Source organism: Biomphalaria glabrata, chromosome 2, assembly GCF_947242115.1.
Source record: "Biomphalaria glabrata chromosome 2, xgBioGlab47.1, whole genome shotgun sequence".
Lineage (NCBI taxonomy): Eukaryota > Metazoa > Mollusca > Gastropoda > Planorbidae > Biomphalaria > Biomphalaria glabrata.
The window spans coordinates 14,250,298-14,273,349 of record NC_074712.1 but is presented as its reverse complement, the minus strand read 5'-3'; the positions used below and the strand labels follow the sequence as shown (position 1 = coordinate 14,273,349).

Sequence of the window (23,052 nt, the reverse complement as noted above, 5' to 3'; positions counted from 1 at the left end):
CTAAGCAGCTCAAAGTTTTTCAAACTTATTTTCCCATGACCAAGACCAACTCGTAAATCTGGACCATGATGATGTTGTTGTGTCCATTCGTCGAGACCAGACAACAAAGTCTTTAAAAAGTGGTAAATCTTTGTACTGGATCCACAACCCATTTGGATAAGTTGACACACACAAAAAGAAAAGAAATCTAGATTTGAGAAACATCAAGACTTTCTTTTTCTTTTTGTTAACTGTAGCCTACAATTGTATGAAGATGTTCTCTTTGAAAACTGCCGTGCCGTCATCGAAAGTTTGGGGGTTGGGTTTAAACAAACACTGAACAGTATATAAGTTGTGACAGTAAGTTTTGGTTCATTCGTTCTGTGTCACGCTTCAGTGGATCGTTTGTTCTCTCCCCCCTTCTCTCTCTTTTGAGTTTGAACAGATCCTTCAAGCTGACCGCTAGGATGATTTCACTCAGGACTGTGTCCATGCTGCTCGTTGGAGCTCATTTGTTACTCCTGATTGGTAAGTGTGGCTATCTCTGCATGTTTCTAAATATAATCTTAGCCAACTTAAGGGAGAGACGATTTTTTTTTGTACGGTCTGTCTACCACTTTTAGATTCCAGAAACTGAAATATTGAATTTTCAAAATTTATTGCTTAAAATTATGCCAATAACAAGTTGCAACGTCTACTAAAGTCTTATGAACTTAATTTTTAACAAATTAGATATTCATTTTTATTAAACATAGATCTTCTTGCCAGTTTTAAAACAAATTTATAATGTTATATAATTTAAAAAAAAGGGGAATACTGCATATGGCATGGGAATATCAACAAGCATAGACGCAATTTATTGCTTCAAATAGTTTCATTGAACCCTAACTGCATGTAAAACACTTATATGTGAGCCGATGTGTATCGCAACGTCCATCAGAACCCGCAGCGGCTGCCTTTGAACACAATTGACACAAACTCATTTTATTTAAAAAGTATTAGCAAAGGTAAATTTGTAGCAGAAAACATGCCTCACAGCTGCTATAATAATACGTGTATTGATGTGACTGATTTCACTTTGCCTCTTGACTTGTAATGCCTTTTCAAGTCGTTATAAAAAAATGTTGGATGTCATGATGATTGCCAGAGTTTCCTGCTAGCACCAAGAAAACATAAAAGTCCATTTCTTCAGACAAGAATAAAGCTGTAAGGTCATTGATCACTATACAGTCACATCCAACAAACTTATGGCACAGAAACGCTAGAAATATCTTTCACCCACCTAACATTCACGTGACCCTTGATGGTGGCCAGGGTTTCAGGAAATTATGATTCAAATTTAATATGTACAACAAATAAGTTGTGCTTGTCACAAACAGCCATTGCTCTGGAAGTCAAAGAGTCATCAATGTAAAGATGGCACTAATAAGTTCTCATTGTTTTGTCCTACGCCTTTGCAAATTCATTTCCTTGATAGCAATTTCGTTTGAACCCACCTGATTCTTTGTTTACCATGTTTTAATTGATGGATGATTAATTGTTGATTTGATTCTAATTTGATGATTTTATTATTATAGTATTTACTTGATTCTTTAGATTTCAATAAATATTTAAACTGTATTTTCCACTGCTTAGTAACTAACGTACAATTTACCAAGGTATTTTGCCCATTATATCAGGAATAAAAAAAAAATAGGTACATTAAAGGATTACCCTAGTTAATTTGCACAATACCATGATAATTTGTAAAAAAAAGTTGATTTCTGTATTTTAGCGGTAACAAGTGTATGATCCTTTCATTTTTTTCACATAAACGAATTTGTTGTAGGATATTTGCACATTTACTTGATAATTAAAGTATCTTCTTAGTTAATCCAAACAAGACCTAGATAAACTTCAAATGATCTGATTTATGCATTTTAGCATTAGTGAATTACTAAGTCTCTTCTGTAAATAGACACTTTTAGCTGTTAGTAAAATTTTGTGCGTAACAAAAAAAAGGTCATTTTTCCCGTGAATACGAAGCGGTCTTAGAGGAAGATGATGAAAAAAAAAAATAATTTTCTACCCAATTGTTAATGGCCAACACAAGGAATGAATGAATTTCTCGAATGAATGTCAGGCATGTAGTGGACTCAGTAGGGTCCTAAAATGTCGAAGAAAATGTCCAATATGTACGAGCTAAAAGAAAGAGAGAAGGAGGGAGGAAGAAAGAGAGAATGAGAGAAGAAGAAAGAGAGAAGGAAGGAGGAAGAAAGAGAGAATGAGAGAAGAAGAAAGAGAGAAAGAGAGAAGAAGAAAGAGAGAAGAAGAAAGAGAGAAGGAAGGAGGAAGAAAGAGAAAATGAGAGAAGAAGAAAGAGAGAAGGAAGGAGGAAGAAAGAGAGAAAGAGAGAAGAAGAAAGAGAGAATGAGAGAAGAAGAGAATACACAGGGAGGAAGAAAGAGAGAAGGAGAGAGGAAGAAAGAGATGGAGAAATAGAGGAAGAATTCGAGAGGGAGAGACAGTGTAAGAAAATTTGCAGAGAGAGAGAGAGAGAGGCTGAGTTTAAATGACCTTTAACTGTTTGAGATTTTCAAAAAAATATTTTAACGATATATTGTGTCACAAATTTAAACACTCGAAAAAAAAACAACATTCTATTGAAAGACACTGACTCCATTAGCATTTCAGGTTTGTGCTTAGACTTGATGTGACGTCTTTACAGAAGAGTTCTACATTTCTGACGCCTTACTGCGAGGCCTTGTCAATATTGAGCATATTTAAATATCCATTGAAATTTGGTATATTTGATCAGGGGGGGATGAGAGACGGGTAGATGATGAAATAGATAAAGTATTTTAAAGAGCTATTCGGGAGGGGGGTGGGCAACAAGAGGTTAATAAGAAAGAAAAAAGAGGTAGGGTCAGATCAGGAGAGACTTTTTTTTTGAAGAAACCTGAAAGGAACTGATGTTTTAGTCCGAGAGTTGTGATTACAGGTCTAGGAACTGTTACTTTCAGAGCTCGCTGACTCTTAACGGGTTGTAAGCGGGTTGTAAATGAAATTGAACAACAAAGAATAAAACAAGAACATAAAACAATAAGAAATGGGGAGTTTCAAATAATATGGTGGTTAATAACTAACTTTTTTTTTTGGCGTAAATGGTGTACAAAATATAGAAATTGTTGTTAGGCTGAATTGTAAAAGATATAGGATTTTTTAAAATACTTTTAGCACTACGGAGTCTAATTTTAAAACCCATTTCTTTGTAGCAAAATAACAAAGTATTTAAAAACATATGGGCAACTCTTTCGAGGTAATACTATAGAATTGATAGGATCAAATGGTTTCTAGATCAGGCATGAAATATTTAGTTGACAACAGTAATCTTTCAGTTTAGCGTCATTAATCTTCAACTTTATTTTACGAGGTAACATTTTATGTTTTCTTTTGTGAATTAAAGCACACACACACACACACCTCACAAACACATTTTGATTGGTTAGTGTTTAGCCTCGACCTATTACAGATTTTAAATGCCGCCATCATTGTTCTCCTCCTTACCTTTGCAGCTCCTGTGTCGTCCAAGAATGTCGTCTGCTACTTCCACAACTGGGCTCAGTACAGGCCCAGCCCAGGACAAATGTATGCCAGGAACGTCAATCCTTCGCTGTGCTCTCATTTGATCTTCGCCTTCTCCCAGCTAAGTGGAAACAGCATGGTGCCCTATGAGTTCAATGACGACACTTCTGGTGGACAGTGAGTAGCATATTGCATTTTAGCTGTAGGTTTCATGCTTTCATATTTTTGCAGCATCTAACACTCTGGCTAGCAAATAGAAAGAACTCCTCAATACTAAGAAGAGACGAAAGCTGAGGCCATTCGGTTATATTGCAAGACTTTCAAAAGTCATTCTACAAGGCACAGTGGAGGGAGCATGAAGAAAGGGCGGGGTCCAAAGAAAACAAAGCTGGCTGGACAACGTCAAAGAACAGAGCGCCTCTTTATTGATACCTTGCTTACCGAAAATAAAAAATGGATGGATTTGGTTACGTCAAGTGTCACAGCACCCCTACGACTAACCTCGAGGGGAGAATAATGAGATTATTGACAAAATACACGAGAAGATAGTAAAATGTAAATGTACTACTAAAGAAGTACAGAAGTGTTTATCGCACAGGGTGACGCCGACTCTAGCGACGTTTCCGGCCGAGAGATTGTATATCTTAACACCAGTAGTTGTCGCATTTTATTTTTTTAATATTTTTTTTTTTTGGAATCCTTGTGAAGAATACACAATTAAACTTCGGTATGTAGGGGCTATTAATATGTTTATCGAGTCTTCAAACACAGCCTTAATATCCTTTACAAGTTACTGTATTAATAATAATAGTAAGGCTTGATTAAGTCCTAGCTGGACTATACGGTTCAGAGACACAGAGAGTCACTAAAAAAATTACAGGAAAAAGTTCCAAGACTTTGTTAACAGATGCATACGCCGGATATTAGGAATTAGGTGGCCAGAAAAGATAACTACTGTCAATTTGTTGGAGAGAACGACAAAAGCCCATAGACCAAGACATCAAAAAGCGAAAGTGGAGCTGGATAGGACACATCCTGCGAAAACCAGCTAACAATGTTACAAGGCAGGCACTTGATTGGAATCCACAAAGACAGAGGAAAGTGTGCAGGCCCAAGCAAACCTGGAAGAGGTCAGTCGTCAGAGATGCTGAGGATACTGAAAGACATTGGAGCAGATAAAGAAAGCTGCTCAGAACCGAGAGGTGTGGCTTCGGCCTTATTCCTCTCCAGGGAGTGCACAGGATTAAGTCAAGTCTGTCTAATGTCTCTTGCTAGTCAACTTTACCACTAGTCCTTTTTTCACTTCAAGTACGACAGACCAGGTCATGGTTCCATCAAAACTCGTCAGCATACACAACCAAACCCAAGCTTATTCGCTCTACTTTCTTCATGGTTGCTTCATAAACACTAACATTCACTCCATAACGCTTTGCTTAGATGTTAGAGTAGTTATCTAAAATCAAAGACCCGATTCATTCTCTAACAAGATACAAACTTTCCCCACCAGGTGGCAGCAGTTGAACGAATTGAAGTTGGCCAACCCCAAGCTGAAAACTCTGCTCGCTTTGGGCGGCTACTCACACGGCTCGGCCAGATTTCACCAAATGGCCAGCTCACAGGCCAGCCGAGCTGATTTCATTTCAAAAGCCATTAATCTGCTGCGATACAAGAACTTTGATGGCTTGGATCTTGATTGGGAGTACCCTAGTGATTTATCGCCTGATGATTTCAACAACTTTGCTAATCTGATCAAGGTAAGTGTTTTTCTATCTCCATAATACTATGATGAGCATACTTTTTTAAAATAGAGGAAAAAGGAATTCAAACCTCAGCTGTTTTGCGGGTAAACCCATACTTGGGAAATGTTTCGGGAGTCAACCCTGATCAAAAAAATTCAGAGCCCTGTGACCATTTTAAAAAGCGCTTTACCCTGCGACACCGCTTATCCCAAATTGTATCGGTTATTGCTGTTTCTTTGGACACATCAGCTGCGCGGAGAGAGGGACACTATGTGTCGTCGACATAGATCCGACCATTAGCTAATGCCCAGACTAGCATTCACCTTTTTATTGCTTTTCAGAATCCATTTCTCCTACCCTTATTACTTATTGTGTGTGAAAGTGTGTGTGTGTGTGTGTGAGTTGACTGTGCCGTGTGGGAATGACCGATAAAAGAGAACACCGAATTCAAAATCATTTCAAAATCATCTCTTGATTTCATTTCGATTTCTTAGACTCGATTTCTACACTGATATGAAATTGAGTTTATTTTCTTCATAAAAGATATTTTCAAGCTTTTATTTCAATGTGTAGATCTAGTTAAAAGGTACGCCTACAAATGGAGCAGATCTGTGTGTCTGACCATACAATTACACGTCAAATGAAGGCTGTCCAGACTGATACTCTGTAACAAAATGCGAGCACAGGCCATGTAGCTCTAACGTTGACAATTCCTCAGTACTTTGACTCTCTGTGTTCCTATTTGGGTTATCTTTATAATTATATGCTTGGCTTCCGAACCGAGAGTCCCGGGTTCGAATCCTGGTGAAGACTGGGCTCTTTGGGCGCCTCTGAGTCCTCCCAGCTCTGATGGGTATCTGACAGTTGGGTAAAAGTAAAGGCGGTTGGTTGTTGTGCTGGCCACATGACACTCTCGTTAATGGTAGGCCACAGAAAAAGATGACCTTTACATCATCTGCCCTATAGACCACAAGGTCTGAAAGGGGAACTTTATTTTTTTTTTTTTACTTTAGTTGTTTTAGCTATTTAACATTGTAGAATACATAAAAGCTGTCACAGATAGACGTAGATTGTGAGTAGTGTCCAACCTTTGCCCCGACGTCTTGCATTAAAAGAAACTTGTATATTTGTATAGGAAACAAGAGAAGCCTTCGAGCGAGAAGCCACCATCGTCAACAACCAACGTCTGATCTTGTCTGTGGCTGTAGCGGCAGGACTGAGGAACGCTATTGGTTCTTACAACGTCACGGCGTTAGATCAGTAAGATACGGTTTTGATTATGTAACTATAGCAATCCAAAGTTGGTAAGGATGCTTCTTTTTTTTTTTGAAAGATAAAATTAGTGTTAATGAGATCTAATCCGGGAAGTATTCTTTCAAGTCCTGACTTCCTTTGCAACATCATTCGAGCAGATTATTGTTATTTGTGGGTATTTTATATACAAATGAAGATATTAGAATCACTACAATTGAGCGCAACGATGACCTGCTAACTATCTGTAAAAAAACAACAACAAAAAAAAAAAAAACACCATTTTATAGCTATATCACAAGGTATTCCGGGCTCGCAAAGACGTTCCTTCAGGGAACAGTACCAGGAAAAAGAAGATCAGGCAGACAGAGAAAGCGACGGGAAAGAGAACAGATCCAAGGCAAAAGAGGAATGGAGAAAAACGGTCGACAGATCATGTGTGATGCCCGAACGGTTCATCAGACTAAGTGATGGGTGAAGGTGAAGTTGAAGTGATGTCACAACGATGTCAAGTTGCTGAGAGTGAAATGTAATAGTGACAAAAATTAATGACATCCGGGTCACTGGTGTAGGTCTTAAAAACATTATTTTGGCAATGATATCCATAGCAACGGTCCAACGGGTTCGTATACATTGAATTTCATTTTGTATGTTGATATTGTATTTCGCCATGTTGATATCATTCTTCGATATGTATGCTCTCGATTTTTCATTTCTTCATGAAGTTCATATAAGCTGATATGCCTGTTGTATTTTTCTATGCACATAGTTATTTTATTGTACCGTTTTTTATATTGTATTTTATCATTTATTTTGATATTTCATCATGCATTTTGATATTTCATCATGTATGTTGATAATTCATCATGTATGTTGATATTTCATCATGCATGTTGATAATTCATCACGTATGTTGATATTTCATCATGTATGTTGATATTTCATCATGCATGTTGATATTTCATCATGTATGTTGATATTTCATCATGTATGTTGATATTTCATTATGTATGTTGATATTTCATCATGTATGTTGATATTGTCTTTGTCCAGGTATGTTGATATCGTCAACGTTATGAGCTACGACTATCACGGGCTGTGGGAGAGCGTGACAGGTCTGAATGCCCCATTGTTATCGATGGATGGGTTGGATGTGGTGAGTGTCAGGTTTAGGATTTATTTGCGTTTTTAACTAGCTGTATACTATTAAGGTCCCGGGGTTCAACCTGACAAGAACATCACTCACACACAGTCGTACATACAGTAACCAACTAGATGAATAGTTTAAATAACAAAAATAAATGAATTTAATTGTATGTATGTGTATGTACAATGAGGATGATAAATAGACAATATATATATATATATTGTTATAAACTTGGTGGTGGCACAGATGGGGGTAGTGGTGTGAGTGTAGTCAGCCGACGCAATTCGCCCCAGGCCAGCGCTAGACGAGCGGTCAACCGTGACGAGCTACGATGGTCAACCGAGACGAGTGTCAACAAGAGAGTTCGGGAAGGATCGCCGACGTGAACAGAGCTCAGGGGCGTCACGAGAGTTGTAGTCATCTGACCACCTAGAAACGTCGAGCGGCGTTCTGTCCGGTTCGAGAAGGCCAGTAGGGACCCTATATAAGAGCGGAGGTGACGCAGTCAAGACGGTTCAGAAAGCGGGTTTACGACAGGAGTTCAGAACACGGTCGACTACAGCACAGTTTAGCGGTGTGGTTCTGTACGGAGCATTACGACGGTTCAGTGCGGAGTACTATCAAGTACAGTTGAGACGAACGGCGTCTTGATCTTGGTCTGTGATCGAGTCCGACACAACGAGCCCAAGTGTGTGAAGTCAGTCCCGAACTGTTGAACCCAGTGCAAGCCCGGAACGAGACGGAGAGGCCAGTGCAAGACTTGATACGGCGGAACGGTGTTATCGGAGAGATATTTGTTATCGCAGAGCTATTTGTACTGTTCTACGTGCTGCCAATTGTACAGTATTGGCTGTTATTTATGAACATTAAACCTTTACGTTATTTTGGAGCCCTGACTTGTCAAGTTCTTTAAGTTGGTGGTGTATGGTGCAGTTTGCAGAGAGCCTGGATAGTGAGATTCGTAACAACTGGTGTCAGAAGTGGGATCGGATCGGAATCGGATTGGATCGGATCTACTATGGCTCGTCTGAAACTGCTGTACGAACTTGAATTTAGAGAACTGAAAGAAGAACTCCGTGGACGAAGGCTGAAGACATATGGAAACAAGGAAACTTTGCAAGCACGCCTCCGAGAAGACATGTTGGAAGAAAAAGAAGATCCGGACACATATCTTTTTGAAGTCGAACCTAACTTGCTGGAACAGCTCACCAGTAGCATGCAGCAACAGATCACCAGTACCCGTATCATGCTAGACGAGATGAGTGCGACATTGAAGAAGAACACCAAAGAGTTCTGTAGAGAGATTAAAAAGATGGGTACCTCAGTGAAGGAAATGACGAGCCCCGTGGTGAAAACGATGGACGTGGTGGAAGAAACCCTGTACGACCAAAGAGACTTGAAAGATAAAGGAGCTGCGCCATCGTTAAACAATGAACTACTACCCACCCAAAGCTTTGAAGAAATATGCAGTGACAACGGCAATGCTGATGAATGTGGTGCTGCCTGTGAATCTGAAAACAAGGAGTACAGACCTGTGGAGCCGAAAGAGACAGATGAAGAGACAATGGGAGCTGCCCATAGTTCGAACGAATCTTGTGCTGAAGCTTTACCTGATATGAGCACCTCAAACAGCAAAACAGATCAAGAGAGCGCTGATTCTGCCTACAAGCCTGTTGACGAGGGACGTTTACATGATGAAAGCTACCAGCGAGGCTTGGACCCTACAGACGTTCGTCCAGATGCTAAGCTCAGCGAGAGAAGCCCTGGTGGTGACAATGAGGACCCATTGAAACCTGACGAAGCCGTTGAGAGACATACGCAAGTCGAGAGATACCAGCCAGGTCCGAAACTAACAGACGTTGGTCCAGCTGCCAAGACTGGAGAGGAAAGTCCTTATGGTGGTGAAGAGAATCCAAGAAAGCTTGACGTTGAAGTTGATGGACATTTGCACGATGAAAGTCATCGACCAGGTCTGAAACCAACAGGTGATTGGCCCGATACTGAGACGAGAGAGAAAGGTCCTGATGGTGATGAAGAAAGCCGAATGGAGCCTGAAGCCGAAGACGAGGGACATTTGCACGAGAAGTGTTACCAACCTGCCCCACGAGCATGCCCTCCAGACAAGGCTGAAAATGATGACATGTCCCACAATTCCCTGTCCTGTGGATTTGAAGCCCATCCCAGTCCTTCTTCGCAAAGCCCTATGAAGTCACCTCTTTGGCCAACGATCTTGGTATCCCCAGCCCTTAAATCCTATACCTTTCCATGTGCCAAACGGCTGCCCTCAATACCGAACGACAAGAGAGCGATGCGACCACGACATCACTGCAGTCACATGAAGACTAACTGGCGGAGAAGAAGAAGGCTACTTTTGTTGAATGCAAGATGGATGACGATGCAACCTCGATATCACTGCAGCCACATGAAGACCAACTGGCGGAGAAGAAGAAGAAGGCGACTTTTGCTGAGTGCAATATGGATGACCATGCGATCACGAGGTCGATACAACCAGATGAAGGCTAACTGGAGGAAAAGAAGAAAACGTTTTCTGAACTCAACGTGGATGGCGATGAAACCACGACGGCGAAGCAACCAGGTTAAGGCCAACTGGAGGAAGAGAAGGAAACGACCATTGCTGACTGCAACATGGAAGGCTCCATCAAGCTCAAGAGGCAAGCCAACTGCCACTGATCGACCCCCGCCTGCAGCGATGAAACTTTACAGCCAATGGCATGATGTTGATTCTGTCCGGGACGGACAGATCTAAGGAGGGGGCAGTGTTATAAACTTGGTGGTGGCACAGATGGGGGTAGTGGTGTGAGTGTAGTCAGCCGACGCAATTCGCCCCAGGCCAGCGCTAGACGAGCGGTCAACCGTGACGAGCTACGATGGTCAACCGAGACGAGTGTCAACAAGAGAGTTCGGGAAGGATCGCCGACGTGAACAGAGCTCAGGGGCGTCACGAGAGTTGTAGTCATCTGACCACCTAGAAACGTCGAGCGGCGTTCTGTCCGGTTCGAGAAGGCCAGTAGGGACCCTATATAAGAGCGGAGGTGACGCAGTCAAGACGGTTCAGAAAGCGGGTTTACGACAGGAGTTCAGAACACGGTCGACTACAGCACAGTTTAGCGGTGTGGTTCTGTACGGAGCATTACGACGGTTCAGTGCGGAGTACTATCAAGTACAGTTGAGACGAACGGCGTCTTGATCTTGGTCTGTGATCGAGTCCGACACAACGAGCCCAAGTGTGTGAAGTCAGTCCCGAACTGTTGAACCCAGTGCAAGCCCGGAACGAGACGGAGAGGCCAGTGCAAGACTTGATACGGCGGAACGGTGTTATCGGAGAGATATTTGTTATCGCAGAGCTATTTGTACTGTTCTACGTGCTGCCAATTGTACAGTATTGGCTGTTATTTATGAACATTAAACCTTTACGTTATTTTGGAGCCCTGACTTGTCAAGTTCTTTAAGTTGGTGGTGTATGGTGCAGTTTGCAGAGAGCCTGGATAGTGAGATTCGTAACAATATATATAATGTATATATATATATATATATATAATAGGTATATATAAAGATATTCAATAATTAATTTAAGCACCTTTGCTACTGCTATTAACTTGTCACCCTGGCTTTATGGTCCACCAGACTCTGACCGACTGGCGTCACAACACTGCCAACCTCGGTAATAGTAAAGTTAGACCTCAGATAATCGCCAATTTGACAATGACAATGAAAAAAACTGCAATATGTATTTCTGAGACGGCAAGCGACGCCCACAATTCCAACACTGGCACCCTATAAACGAAATAAACACAATACTCTCAACTTCTACACTAAAAATAGAAATAGTGACAACCTCATACAACATGCATGACTGGGGCATGTCCATTAACACAAAAAAGACAACATATACCATATTCTCACTGTCAACAAAACAACAAACAATAAAATTAACATTAGATAAGGAAGCTTTAGAAAAAAATGACAGCCCTACTTATCTTGGAGTCACCTATGACCCGAGACTAACCTGGAAAAACCAAATAGATAAAACACAGAGTAAAGGCATCCAGAGACTATCCCTCTTGAAAAAATTAGCTGGCACAGATTGGGGAGCTAATCACAACATCCTGAAAAAGACCTATACCAGTTATGTAAGACCTGTACTAGAATATGGTGCCACAGCATGAGGCTCAGCAGCCCAAACCAACCTTAGAAAAATAGACAAGGTTCAAAATATTGGTCTAAGGATAATGACAGGAGCAATCAAAACAACACCCATAAGAGCTATGGAAGAAACCGCTGCCCTGATTTCTCTGGATGAAAGAAGAGAAATAAAATTCCTTTCCCAATTCACTAAATTGGAAACCTTGGAGAGGCACCCACTCAGAACAAAAATCCACAAAACTGGCACAAAAAACCGTCTCAAAAGGACCAATTTCATACAGGAATATCTAAACCTAAAAAAGAAACACCAACTTGAAAAAATTACTCTGGAATCCTCGATACACTATAATGAATCTCCACCCTGGGACGAAAGCCCTCTTCCTACTATAAGGGACCATATTGAAAACATAAAAAGAAAATCTGATTACAGACCAACAGAGCTCAAGGAAATAGTGAACTGTTTTCTACATACCAATTACCCTAGCAATCAGTGGATCAGAGTTTACACGGATGGCTCATCCCATAAAGCCACCACACATGGAGGAGCTGGAATACTTATCGAATGGCCAGATGGAGGAAAACTAGAAAAATCCATTGCAACTGGAGAGCTCTCTGACAGTCACAGAGCAGAAAGGGAAGCACTAGCACTAGCTGCTACCATGCTAACAAATCATCCAAGTTCCCCTCACAGTCAGATTGTCTTTCTAACAGACGCGAAAACAACCCTCCAAAGCTTGAAAAACTCTGATTCCCCTTATATTAAAAACCTCAGAACAGCACTTACAAAGCTCAACAACAACAGCAAAAAAAAAATGTTATTCAATGGATACCAGCTCACATACAACTAGCAGGAAATGAGAAGGCTGACACACTCGCCAAGAGTGGGAGAACAAACTCACAAGTAAACTCTGCACTCTATCCAGAAGAAATGAAGAAATTAATTGTACATAAAATAAATGAGAAATGGACGAGCTCTCATCCAAATCACGAGAAAGATGACGCTTACTATTAGCTATTCCGACAAGACCAACGTCTAATCTTTCGACTCAGGACCGGACACAACAGAATGCGACAACACATGTACCGGAAGCTCAAAATTGGAACCAGTGAAATCTGCTCATGTGGAGTATCACCAGAAAATGCCGACCACATCCTCCAAAACTGCTCTCTCTACCAAGAGGCCCGTATAAGACATTGGCCCCAAATCACCCCAATAGAAAGAAAACTATATGGAGAGCTCCCTGATTTGGAAACCACTGCGCAGTTCATCTCATGTATTGGTCTAGTCATATGAACACTCCAACATAACAATGAGAACGATGAAGAAGAAGAAGAAAAATCTATCTCCCTCTCTCTGGCTTTATGTGTGACTGTCTCTCTCTATCTCTGTTTCTCCCCTCTCTCTCTCTCTCTCTATCTCCCCCATTCTTTCTTTTTCCTCGTCTCATCTCTCTCCATCTCTTCTATCTTTACCTCTCTGTCTCTCTCTCTATCTCTCTCTCTCTTGGAGTCCTAACAAGAGAAGACAACAATTTTTAACTGTAAGTTAAGATGGACAGATGGTGAACATTTACATTGAACCTTCTTATGCAAAGAAATCGTTGAATAGTGAGACATTTTGTTTTAGTTGTGTTAGTACCTCTTCGACTCTTTAATTTAGTTTAAATCTTTATAACTATATTTTACAAGTATAATTATTATATTTTCATTACTATCATTATTATCATGTCACCTTTAGTTATCTGCTAAATATCAGATACAATCTACAGTTCTGATTCTAAAACTTTTTGTACCAAACCTTTATTCAAGTCACTCCTTCATGGAGGAACCTGGATGGATGCGCGGACAGCTGATTTCAAAAAATGGTTCTAACGATTTTCCTAGAAATTTAACAGATGATGTTTATCTCTGAGAAAAGAATTACTAGCTCGCTGGCCACATGCCCGATATAATTTTTCAAAGTAAAAAATAAATAAATGTAAATTTGGCTGGAAATTCCATCTAGGTATAGAGCCAACATGGCGTAGTAAGACAAATAAACGTAATTATGCCATAATTGAGTAAATTTAAAGTTGCTTCAATTTTATCGAAGTTTATAAGTGTTGCTTATATTTGTATGTAAATCTCAAATAGACTAGATCTAGATTCTAGACTAGATCCTAAGAATTCTAAATCAGAACTTGAGGTCTAGTGTTAGATCTAGATGTCCATATAACGCACATACCAATAAATGATTGCACAAGTATACCTTCCTCCATGGGCGTAGCCAGGATTTTTTTTCGGGGGGGGGGTTTTGGGGGGTGGATTTTTTTTTACCCCCCCCCCCCAATTTTTTTTTATATGTATTTATGTGTGTGTGTGTGTGTACATAATCTTTATTGCATTCTGACCCTTCATTCTTTCGGAAGACGTTTATTGTGCCCTAGAATAGGTTCTTCCATGAGTTAGTGGAAAAATTGTAGATTCCCTGCCAATACTAGCAAGGGGGTCTGGGCGAGCGCTAGGAGCTCCCCCAGCGCGGGGCGAAGCCCCGCCGCCAAGCTCTATTTCTGATATTGAAAGCCAACAAAATGCATATTCTGAGATATCTACAGTGCATTTTCCTATTAAAAAGTTTTATTCCAAATACCTAATGTGTTATTCTTACTGACTTAGACCCTCCCGCGACGTTTGGCGCATTTGCCGTCAAGCTGTTTCCATAAAATTGTAGATTCCCAGCCATTACTAGCAATGGGGTCTGGGGGAGCGCTAGGAGCTCCCTTAGCGCGGGGCGAAGCCCCGCCGCCAAGCACTATTTCTTGTCTTGAAAGCCAACAAAATGCATGTTCTGAGGTATCTACAGTGCATTTTCCTGCTATTAAAAAGTTTTATTTCAAAAACCTAATGTACTATTCTTACTGACTTAGACCCTCCTGCGCCTTTCGGAGCATTTGCCGTCAAGCCGTTTCCATAAAAATCTGTCCCTGGTAATGTCTGAAGCCTCTTCCCACCTGCCATGAGGACCTCAATGAATAAGTGGCGTCAAGTTGTACTAGGATATCATTACAACTCTTCTTATGCGTAATTCATTTTGTCGGAGAACATGTCCCGCAAAACCTCATGCGTCGCTCTCTCACAATCTTACTAAAGGGTCGACTCCCAGTTCGGCATAGGATTTCCTTGATTTAAACCCGATCTCAATAACTGACTCTTAAAATCTGTCTTAGCCATCTTTGTTGAGCCATATTTAGTGTTTTTCAATTTCGGCAGATGACTATTCACTGCAGTTTATTAAGGGAGCCCTGCCACTGGTAAAAATATGTAACCTCTCTTGAATACGCTCTTAGAATTATGTGACTGTAATTTGCTTTAGATTTTATATCGAAAAGAGAAGTTTTATCGTCAAAATCATCTGTTGGGGGTTTTCCAACTCAAAATGCTCTGTGGGGGGATCTTAAACTCAAAACCATCTGGAGGGGTTTTAAACGAACTCAATCTGTAGAAGAGGGGTTTAAACTCAAAACCCCCGATTGGATTGGCTACGCTCAAATAATTTTAGTGTGTAATTTGCTTTTATTTTTTATATTGAAGAGCTATTTTTTAGCATTAAACCCCTCTGAAGGGGGTTTAAACTCAAATTCTTTTGGCAACGCTCATAGCATTTTGAGTTCGTAATTTGCTTTTTTCTTATACTGAAGATGTATTTTTTAGCCTCAAACCCCCCTAGCGGGGGGTTTAAACTCAAAACCCCTTTGGTTGCGCTCATAGAGTTTAGAGTGAGTAATTTGCTTTTATTTATATTGAATAGGTACTTTTTAGCTTCAAACTCCACTGGAGGGGAGTTTAAACTTAAAACCCCTTTGACTACACTCATAACATTTTGAGTGTATAATTTGCTTTGTTTTTATTATTAAAGAGTTATTTTTTACCTACAAACCCCGCTGAAGTGGGGTTTAGACTCAAAACTATGTCAAAACCCATTTAGCTACGCTCATAACATTTTGAGTGCCTAATTAGTTTTTTTTTATATTGAAGAGGGGGTTTATCGTAAATTTTGGAGGGGGTTTTAAAATCAAAATCTCCCTTAACTGTGCTCTTGGAATTAGGGGATTTTCGTTTGCATTTTTTTTTGTTTTATAGAAGAGGGGGAGTTAGCTGCAAAAAACCAAAGTAAGCGGTTTAAAACTCAAAACCTCTAGTAGGGGGTTTTAAACTCAAAACTTCTGGTAGGGGTTTTTAAACTCGAACCCCCCTGGTAGGGGGTTTTAAACTCAAAACCCCCTGGTAGGGGGTTTTAAAATCAAAACCCCATTGGTAGGGGGTTTTAAAATCAAAACCCCATTGGTTGTGCTGGGGCAAGTGATGGTTTAGTATTAAAATCTCACCTTAAATAAGCAAAATCAAAGCAAAAAATCATTCACTAAATTCCGATCCCCCCCTCAAGGGGGGGGGGATTTAATTTCGGGGGGGGTTTGAACCCCAAAACCCCCCCCCTGGCTACGCCCATGCCTTCCTCGCTGGCAATTGACGGTGTCGCGGGTTCGATACCCGAAGTGAATCAAAAATTGTTTAAATTATTATTTCAAAAAATTATTTTACTATATTTGCGGTTTAATAATGGAGGTATTGTCTGGTTTTTTTTTTTTAAATATTTTTACCATGTTTTTCTTGTTTTCTCTTTGTCTAGAGTTCAACAATCAACTGGTATTTAGGCCAAGGTCTCCGACCATCAAAGATCCACCTCGGCTTTGCGTTTTTTGGGCGAACATTTACGTTGGCTAACCCAGCCAACAACAACATAGGTGCCCCGACCGTCGGAGGGGGCATCAACGGCACGTACACAAGAACTTCTGGAATTCTGGCGTACTACGAGGTTTGTGCTTTAACGGATACATTCCCAGAGACATTTTGAGGAGGGTTAGCTTTAAGAACATCGATGCTGTGTTATTGCTAGTTGACAAAGTGTTGGGGGGGGGGAGGGGAACAAGAAAGAAAAACACAACTTCATAGGGCGCCTGGGAGTCTAATAGGATTATTTGGTTCAGTGTAGATAGCACATGTGGGAGCGCTTGGCTTCCGAACCTGGGTCCTGGGGGCGAATCTCGGAGAGGGCTGGAAATTTAATTTCGGGATTTTTAGGGCGCCCCGAGTTCAGCCAACTCTAATAGGTACCTGACTTTATGTGGGGGAAAGAAAAGGCGGTTGGCCGTTGTGCTGGCCACATGACACCCTGCTCGTTAAAAGTTGGCCAAAGAAAAAGATGACATTAACATCATCGGCCCTATAGAACGTAAAGGGGAACTTTGCTTTACTTTTTATAGCACATGCTCTAGCTTCATAGGGCGCCTGGCGTCTGATAGGATTCTTTTGGTCGTTGTAGATAGCACATGTAAGGGGCTTGACTTCCGAACCTTGGAACCTGCGTTAACCAGTACAAGAAACTATAACATTTACCCAGTAGTCAAATGAGTTCAAACGTTTTCCAAATATGTTAAAGCTTCAATCAGTTGACTTCACTTTGTACTTTAGTATTCTCCTATATGTAGATATCTATATAGGACTACATCCTGATTAGGTCTCTGTATATGTAGATATCTATATCAGATCACACCCTGATCGAGTCTTTGTTTTGTTGGTGGTTTACTTTTGACACCTCACACAATTTGGACGTTCACCTTCTGAAGAAGAGCCAGTGTCGTCACCAGGGTCAATGTCGCCCGGTGCGGACCATACCCTCTAGTGACGCCAATGAAAAGGGCCCAAATGAACGATTGCGTTTGATTAGTTTGTTTACTACTACATTAGATAATTTGTAAACTTTGCCCATTTTTAGTTTTGTAAATCTAGATGAGAATGTCCTCTTATAAGTACCCGTAGGACGTAATTATCTTCTCTTTTGAAGACACGTCTGTAATGTATAAGAAAGTGTTTCACTTAATTATCTTACACAGAGGATTCATGGGTTGGTTTTTTACTTTTCGACGTCTTATCAATGTAATGAATGGTTCAACGTTTATAGCAATACAAGGGATAGATTCGAGAGTCTTCTTTCAAAACTAGGCTGTCCCTTCATAGATCTGTGATTCATCTCTTTAAAACTATCCCTTCATAGATCTGTGATTCATCTCTTTAAAACTATCAACTCATAGATTTGTGATTCCTCTCTTTAAAACTATCCCTTCATGGATCTGTGATTCATCTCTTTAAAACTATCCCTTCTTAGATTTGTGATCTAATACTCAAAAAAGGCTACACTGTTAACTACGACGCATTTGGCCAACAGAAATATGCCTACAGCGGCAACCAGTGGGTCTCTTATGATGACGTGGACACCATGAGCGTCAAGGTAAAAAATACATGTAGATTTGTTATAGCTGTTAAGTTTAATCACGAGTCAGCTAGTTTGCTGGAAGGAATGCATCCACCATTTATTTTAAAGCAAATAGGTTAATTGACTCTCAACAAATAATCGTTATAGTCAGTCTGGTGCTCACGACTAGATTTCGTATTCCACTGAATCATAATATATGCACTAAATTTGTATCTTCGTGTAAAATCAAAGCGAACTTAAAGCTGATGAAAAGAATGTTCCAGCACGGACTCATCATCGCAGCCTGAGGGGCCGTCTGGTGGGACTGCTGATGTCCCCGAAGTGATCGTATTGGAGATGTTTATACTAAAAGTTATGCACAATAATTTGCTCTTATATACACTGATTTTTTGAAAGAGTTCATTGACGTTTTTGAAGCAATCAAATTTAGTCAGAGAGAATAAAAAAAGAAAAGAAAGCGATAGAATGAAATGTAGTGGGGATATAATGGAAGCTAAAGAAAAATATAAGAAAAAGTATGGAGGAAGATTTGAAGGAAATAATGTCAAAGACGTCCTACAACTAAATCATAGAAAACTACTTTGTGCTACAAGGTAAAGAATGTAGAAATTTGATGATCAGTCCTGCAAAATGCACAGAAATTATTATATGGTTTATTAACATACTTAAATTTCAATGCTTCCGTATTCTGTACATCGGTTACTTAAAAAATCTCGAAAATGCTTCTTAAACTGCGTCGCTAATCTGTACACCGAATAGACTACTTCTAAAAGTCAAGTCAGCAGTATAAAAATATATTTCGTTAAGGCAGAGAAGAAATAAAGCTAACGATCTTGTGAACCCAAACTAAACTAAGTTACCAATTCTTACTATTATTACACTATCAAAAGTATTATTATTATTTGAATAAACACAGGCTTATATCAATACTGTTTACTATTATCAAATCCATGTTTCATACATATTATCAGCCCTTTTCATTAAAAAAGTGAAAGTAATGATTTCCTCCCAGGTTGACTATCTGTTAAGCCAGGACCTTGGAGGTGCTATGATCTGGTCTCTTCCTGACGATGATTTCTCCGGATTGTTTTGTGGCCAGCACACTTACCCACTGACGTCATATATCAGCGGCAGAGTTTTGAACGCTCCAGATAAGTGAGAAACAAATATTTTAGTTCCTCCTGGTTTGTTGCAGGATGTCGCCTTAACTTAATAAACAAGGAAAATAAAAAAAATAATTTAAAAAAAAAAAAAGCTTATATTAAATGTATCAAGTAGTCATTAAATTAAATGTGTAATAAGCATCAAATGACAATCTATAAAGAGGACTTAATCAGTTTATACCACCACTTCAGTCAAGTACTATTTCTTTCCCTTGTTCGAGATACCAAGTAATTTATTACCAATTGTAAATTAACTAATTGGTTGTTGTTGTTTTTTTTAAATTGATTTATGTGTTGTCAGGTAAAAGGAATAATTGTGCTGAATTTCAGCTTGATTTGAGATTGGGTGTAGGAGAAATAAGGTGTACAAACTTTTGTCCAGACAGACAGATACACAGACATACACACAGAAAGACAGACAGTGTGAGTTAATATAAGCTTTGTAAAAGGAACAACGTAGATCTGTTTAAGTTCAGTCATAATTTAGTGTTTTTTTTTCTCAGAACAACGGCATCTACAGCAGCCTCTACTTCGACAACCACAGCCTCAACAAAGACATCCACTACAGCCTCAACTACCACTCCTATCTCGTCGACTATAGCCTCAACTACCGCTCCTATCTCATCGACTACTACTAAAACAACAACCCCTACAGCTTCTACTTCTACTTCCACCTCATCCACTACCACTAAAACAACAACCCCTACAGCCTCCAGCACCACGAGCTCAACAACCACTGTAAGCTCAACAACAGCCTCAGCCTCTAGCCAGCAGCCAATCAAAACAACGTTTAGTAAGTATTCATTTCTGGTAAGGTCACCATGGCCTGAGTGTTAGGGTATGTGTATGCGTGTTTCTGATGTGACCATGAGTACAAGTAGGCGGGTAATTTGGTTGTATAGAATGACTAGATTCTGATGTAATCATAAGTACAACTAGGAGGGTAATTTGGTTGTATTGAATGACTAGATTCTGATGTAATCATAAGTACAAGTAGGCGGGTAATTTGGTTGTATAGAAAGACTAGATTCTGATGTAATCATAAGTACAAGTAGGCGGGTAATTTGGTTGTATAGAATGACTAGATTCTGATGTAATCATAAGTACAAGTAGGCGGGTAATTTGGTTGTATAGACTCTCTTGAAAATTAACAGACGATGCTCTGCAGATCAGTTTCGGAGCAGGCATATAAAGCACAGTCATCACCAAATAACAGGTCCCCGATTATTGCTGATTTTGTTTTTGATTACGCTGAACAGTGTGGATGCAAGGACACAACCTTGTTTTACACCATGGGATACCGCACAGGGTTCTGATGGTTCTTCGCTCTCCTGTACACGAGCCTTCATGCCAAGGTTGTTAATTTGTGAGGGCATCAGTATTTAGTCATGCTCTTTCAGAGTCCTTCTCTGCAAACAGTTTTGAATGCTTTTGTTAAATCAACATATAGAGAGATCAAGTCATTTTATTGCCCCTGGCACTTTTCCTTGGGTTACCATTCGCAAAGAACATGTCTATGGTTCCACGTTCCTTTCTGAAGCCGCATTAACTTTCTGGTTGTAGACCATGCTCCCTTTTCTGTACCAAACTAATATTTTTTTTTTCTATACAGTGTTATACAGTGTCTAACCTCGCGACAGCAAATCTTTTTATTTTTAACAATTAGAAAGTTATTTGAATACTGTTACGTCTTTAAGAAAACTAAAAAAAAAAAATCTTAAAAATAAAAAAAAATGTTTCTTTGTATGTTTCAGCATGTCCTAGCAAATATGGCTTCTTTGCTGACCCCACCAGCTGTCTCCATTACTATGTGTGTAATCAGGACGTTCCTCTACGTGTGCAGTGTCCAGCCAACACCATCTACAACAGTGTCAACGTTGTATGCGAGAATAAAATGACCACACGTTTTGTTTGTACCATCTAAAAATAAACCACTTTTGGTGACTGGGCTTTAGAAGTTGTTGAAAACATTCAGACCTAGCCTACATAGATTACTTCATTTAAGAACAAGAAAAAAAAAACTTTGCTTATGATGTTACAACGTGCTATTCAGAGACGAACTTTGACCTTGATTGCATAAAGTCAAAGTTGAAGGATAAGTCCCCTTGCTGCTTGTAATATAAATAGTATATTTAAAGTTACTGAATACAAATATTTGTAATAAAATCTGTTGAATGAAAGACTTTTGCTTTGGATTAAACTTATTTTTTTGTTTGATTTTGTGTTTTATTTCACGGCTCGGGTAAGAAAGAGCTGTGCTATTGTTTTCGTGCTGTCTTGTCTGTCCTTTTGGTATGTCCGCTTGTTGATTTTAGAGCTAAAAAAAATCAAACAACAACAAAAAAAAAACAAAACACTATTTCAACTCCAATTCCACTTTTGACTTTAGGGTGCTCGATAAAGGTGCAACAGCTACTTTGGGTTTTCTGGAAACGGATATTTTTAAGAATTACTCTATGCGCATACACTTAAGCAAGGAGTAAAACTAAGAATATGAGTTATTTTTTTTATTATTAATTAAATAATGACGATTAAAGCACAATATATCTGAATGTTATCGATAGGAAGATTGCAACACAGTCTGGCTTATCTTGATGAGACTTCAATTGAATTCCTGCGAAGGACCCTAAATTTTTAAAACAAATTATAGAACTAAATGTATTGCCACAAAACAGTGGCGTAGCTAGGGGGAGGGGAGAATTTGAAAATCCCCCCGCACCCCACTTGAGGGAGAGCTCCCAAATAAGTGTTTTTTACATTAAATATTAATGAAAATGAAGGGCCTCCCAAAGAGGTCAAGCCCCCAGGGCCCACAACTGATGGCAAATCCCTAGCTACGCTCCTGCCATAAGATGTCAGTTTAACTTTAGGGAACATAAGGGCACCTTGTATGATGAAATGAAATCAATGCTGGTAGTGTATATATAGCGCTCTGGGCTCACGAACACTCAGAGCTACATGAAAAAGTGTTTTTGGGGGGTAGGTCTAATTAGAATAAGGCTTGTAATGTTCCAGCTTCAGAACTATCTAACTATCATCTGTTTCTTTGGTTGGCAGTGGCCAGCACAATGACCAACCGCCTTTACCTTCAAAATCTAAGTCAAAGCTGGGTGGACTCAAGGACTTCCTAACAAAATCCCGAAATTAATATCCCAGTCTTTTACCCCTCGGTTCGGAATGGCATTGCAAGTTGACCACTACATGGACTGGCTAACCACTAAGCACTACATGGACTGGCTAACCACTAAGCACTACAAAAAGTATTTATTTCCTCAGTTCAATGTGTTTTACTGTCGTCATCGACTGCATCCACTGTTTGTTTTTGTCGGGAGGTCAACAAACTATCACGCACTATATATGGCGCCCAACGCAGCACTCACAAACTGTCACGCACTATATATGGCGCCCAACGCAGCACTTAACAAACTATCACGCACTATATATGGCGCCCAACGCAGCACTTAACAAACTATCACGCACTATATATGGCGCCCAACGCAGCACTTATAAACTATCACGCACTATATATGGCGCCCAACGCAGCACTCATAAACTATCACGCACTATATATGGCGCCCAACGCAGCACTCATAAACTATCACGCACTATATATGGCGCCCAACGCAGCACTCATAAACTATCACGCACTATATATGGCGCCCAACGCAGCACTCATAAACTATCACGCACTATATATGGCGCCCAACGCAGCACTCATAAACTATCACGCACTAT

General features: G+C 39.9%; 1 protein-coding gene across 1 annotated transcript; it reads left to right on the top strand.

Moving 5' to 3' along the window:
* Positions 1 to 346: 346 nt before the first annotated feature.
* LOC106078640 (chitinase-3-like protein 2) lies at positions 347 to 21,532 on the top strand. Its single transcript, XM_013239583.2, has 10 exons — positions 347 to 507; positions 3,534 to 3,720; positions 5,051 to 5,297; positions 6,418 to 6,542; positions 7,587 to 7,689; positions 16,511 to 16,696; positions 18,047 to 18,169; positions 19,167 to 19,309; positions 19,821 to 20,110; positions 21,072 to 21,532. The coding sequence occupies exons 1-10, from the start codon at positions 447 to 449 to the stop codon at positions 21,239 to 21,241; spliced, it is 1,635 nt and encodes a 544-aa protein (XP_013095037.2). The 5' UTR covers positions 347 to 446; the 3' UTR covers positions 21,242 to 21,532.
* Positions 21,533 to 23,052: the final 1,520 nt, after the last annotated feature.

Excerpts from the sequence above, each read along its gene's own strand:
- LOC106078640 (XM_013239583.2), top strand. The coding sequence starts at position 447 with ATGATTTCACTCAGGACTGTGTCCATGCTGCTCGTTGGAGCTCATTTG. Across the intron at positions 19,310-19,820 it reads GTTTTGAACGCTCCAGATAA|AACAACGGCATCTACAGCAG; the intron begins GTGAGAAACAAA and ends TTTTTTTCTCAG. Across the intron at positions 20,111-21,071 it reads GCCAATCAAAACAACGTTTA|CATGTCCTAGCAAATATGGC; the intron begins GTAAGTATTCAT and ends TGTATGTTTCAG.